This window comes from Orycteropus afer, unplaced genomic scaffold (genome assembly GCF_000298275.1).
Source record: "Orycteropus afer afer isolate SDZICR_OR568_19922 unplaced genomic scaffold, OryAfe1.0 scaffold00059, whole genome shotgun sequence".
Classification (NCBI taxonomy): domain Eukaryota; kingdom Metazoa; phylum Chordata; class Mammalia; order Tubulidentata; family Orycteropodidae; genus Orycteropus; species Orycteropus afer.
Genome location: NW_006921646.1, coordinates 3,846,346 through 3,849,029, shown reverse-complemented (window position 1 = coordinate 3,849,029; position 2,684 = coordinate 3,846,346). Strand labels below are relative to the sequence as shown.

The following is a 2,684-nucleotide window of genomic DNA, read 5'->3' as shown; positions in this document are numbered from 1 at the left end:
GAAGGCCTTCAAGGAGATGGATTGACACGGTGGCTGCGATGATGGGCTCAAGTATAGTGGGGATTGTGGGGCTGGCGCGGGATCGGGCAGTGTTTTGTTCTGCTGTGCATGGGGTCGCTATGAGTCGGAAATGACTCGACGGCACTTAACAACAACAACATCCTTTAATTACACCTGATGACTCCATTTATTTTTATCATTTAAAACTGCAAGGTTATTCTTTAAATTTGTAATAGATTTTTACATTTTACAGTTCCATTAAATTTAAAGGAAGAAATCACAAGAATATGCAGAAGCCTGTGGGACGATCAGAGCTCTGAGATGCGTAGGACCCCTTACTTCATCAGGCAGATTTGCCAAATGAATTTTGGCACCAAATTAAATATATACATATATATGTTTTTGTTTTCTGAGATCTTTGGATCATGAGATATAGATAACAGATAGAGGACCCGTGTTGTATCCTGGTTCTAATCAGCTTAAAGCAATAGTTCTCATTTCCTATTACATTTAGTGGAAATCCAAAATCCTAACATCACCGAGAAGTCCTTTGAGCACCTGCCTCCATGTGATTTCCCCACTCTAATCTTTTCCATTCCTTTCCCTCCCTCTCTGTGCTTCTGTGAACTGTTTTGTTCTGGTTTCTTGAAGAAGTCTATCAATTTTTTCAAGCTTTTGCACATTATGACCATGGCCTGAAATGTGCCCCCTTTCAGCCCAAACTCACACACAAACCGCACTCTTCCCCTTGCTCACATCAACTCCATATATCATGCAACCTGACTTAATTAGCTAGTGCTGCTATGGCAGAAATCCTGCAAGTGGGTTTTGGAAATTTATTTCCTCACAGTTAGGAGGCTGGAAGTCGGAATTTCAGGTGGTGGCTTTAGGGGAAAGCCTTCTCTCTGTGTCCTCTGTGGAGGAAGATCCTTGTCTCTTGAGCTTCTGTTCCTCAGGGATCTTCATGTGGCTCCACAGCTATCTCCCCATCTCTGCTTGCCCTCTTCCTAGCTTGCTCAGTCTGATCTTTTTATATCTCAGAAAAGATGGATTCAGGACACATCCTACACGCACACTGAAAACCCATTCCCACATGGGATCATAACCACAGGTACAGGGATTCAGATTTATAACAAGTGTAGGGAGCAGGAGACACAACTCAGTCCATAACATCATCTGAAATGTCTCTTTTCAGAGAGGCCTTCCTTCTCAGGCACCCTAAGGAAATCTGGATCATTCCATCATCCTCTGTTACAGAAATCCACTCTTTGTTTTTTGACATTTCTCACAGCTGAATAAATTCTAGTTTGCCTTTTGTCTGTCACTTTCACTGAAACTGAAGCTCACTGAACAGGGCAGAGAAATCTGTTTTCCCTCCTTTGGCTTCCCAGGGGGCAGCACAGGGCTGGCACGAGGTGGGGAGTGAAGGAGTCTCTGCAGCCTGAAGGGGGAAGGAAGTGTCAGAGGAAGAGGGGAAGAACTGTGGGAGAAGAGAGGAGGGAGGCTCAGGAAAAGGTGGTGTAGACGCAGGGATGGGCGCATCCTCCAGTGGCTCAAACGTGGAGGTCTCTAGCCAAGTGTCTAAGCAAAAGTGGATCGAAAGGACCTTGGAACATGCGGGTGTCCTCCGCCCCGCGCGGCCTCAGGATCAGACGGGTGACACACGAACCCGCACAGAGCAGGTGGTGCCCGTCAGGGGTCTCTAGTGCCCTCCACCTCCCTCTGGGGCGCCCTGACTGGCTCAGTTTGCCGTCAGTTTCTTCCCGAGGGGCTGCCCGTGACCGGCTCATCGCTGTCCACACAGCACATTTCCTGGAGCAGGCTAAGTCCGAGTGTCATTTCACCAACGGGACGGAGCGAGTGCGGTTCTGGACAGATACATCCATAACCGGGAGGAGTACGCGCGCTTCGACAGCGACGTGGGGGAGTTCGTGGCGGTGACGGAGCTGGGGCGGCCGGACGCCGAGCACTGGAACAGCCAGAAGGAGCTCCTGGAGGATGCGCGGGCCGCGGTGGACACGTACTGCAAACACAACTACGGGGTTATCCAGAGCTTCCTGGTGCAGCGGCGAGGTGAGCGCGGAGGGTGAGGGCGAGGGCGGGTGAGCACGGTGTCCGTGTGAGCGGGAGACGGTGTGTGTGTGTGTGTGACAGAAGGTGAGGGAGCTGAGTGTGGGATTGTGAGTGAATCTTGGAAGTTGGGAGGACTCGAGGGGTTGTGTGTTGGTGGGAGACGGTGAATATTGTGTCAGTGTGTGTGTGAGTGAGGTGAACGTGTGCCAAAGAGACTGTGTGTGTGTGTGTGTGTGATGAGTCCTTGGTGTGAGAGGACAGAGCAGGGAGAAGCTGGGTATGTGAGGTGTGGGTGCTGGAGGCTGGCCTTCAGGTTGTCCTTGGGCCACAGTGGGGAGCTGAGTGGGGAGGGAGCTGGGAGCTTCAGGGAAGGGGCCTGAGGTGGAGGAGACTCTGATTGGGGTGGGAGGTCCTCAGAGTTCTGGGGGGAATTTCAGATGCATGTGGTTGGGTGAAGGTTTATGGGAGTACAGAGGAGGAAGGTAAACATTTGGAATAAGGTGAGGTTAGTTACAGACTGTCCTTACCCAGGCCCTTCTGACTCCTGAAATCCCTGAAAGAAAAAGTATGTGGAGTTTGTTTCTTTGCAAAACCATTTCATTGAGGAGAAA

General features: G+C 50.3%; 1 protein-coding gene across 1 annotated transcript in view; it reads left to right on the top strand.

Annotated features, from left to right (window-relative positions):
- The window catches only part of LOC103195750 (DLA class II histocompatibility antigen, DR-1 beta chain-like), a 13,745-nt gene that overhangs the window by 7,520 nt on the left and 3,541 nt on the right, over nt 1-2,684 (top strand). The window contains 2 exon segments of the mRNA XM_007939380.2: nt 1,805-1,864; nt 1,867-2,073. Coding sequence (XP_007937571.1) covers nt 1,805-1,864; nt 1,867-2,073 — 267 coding nt within the window.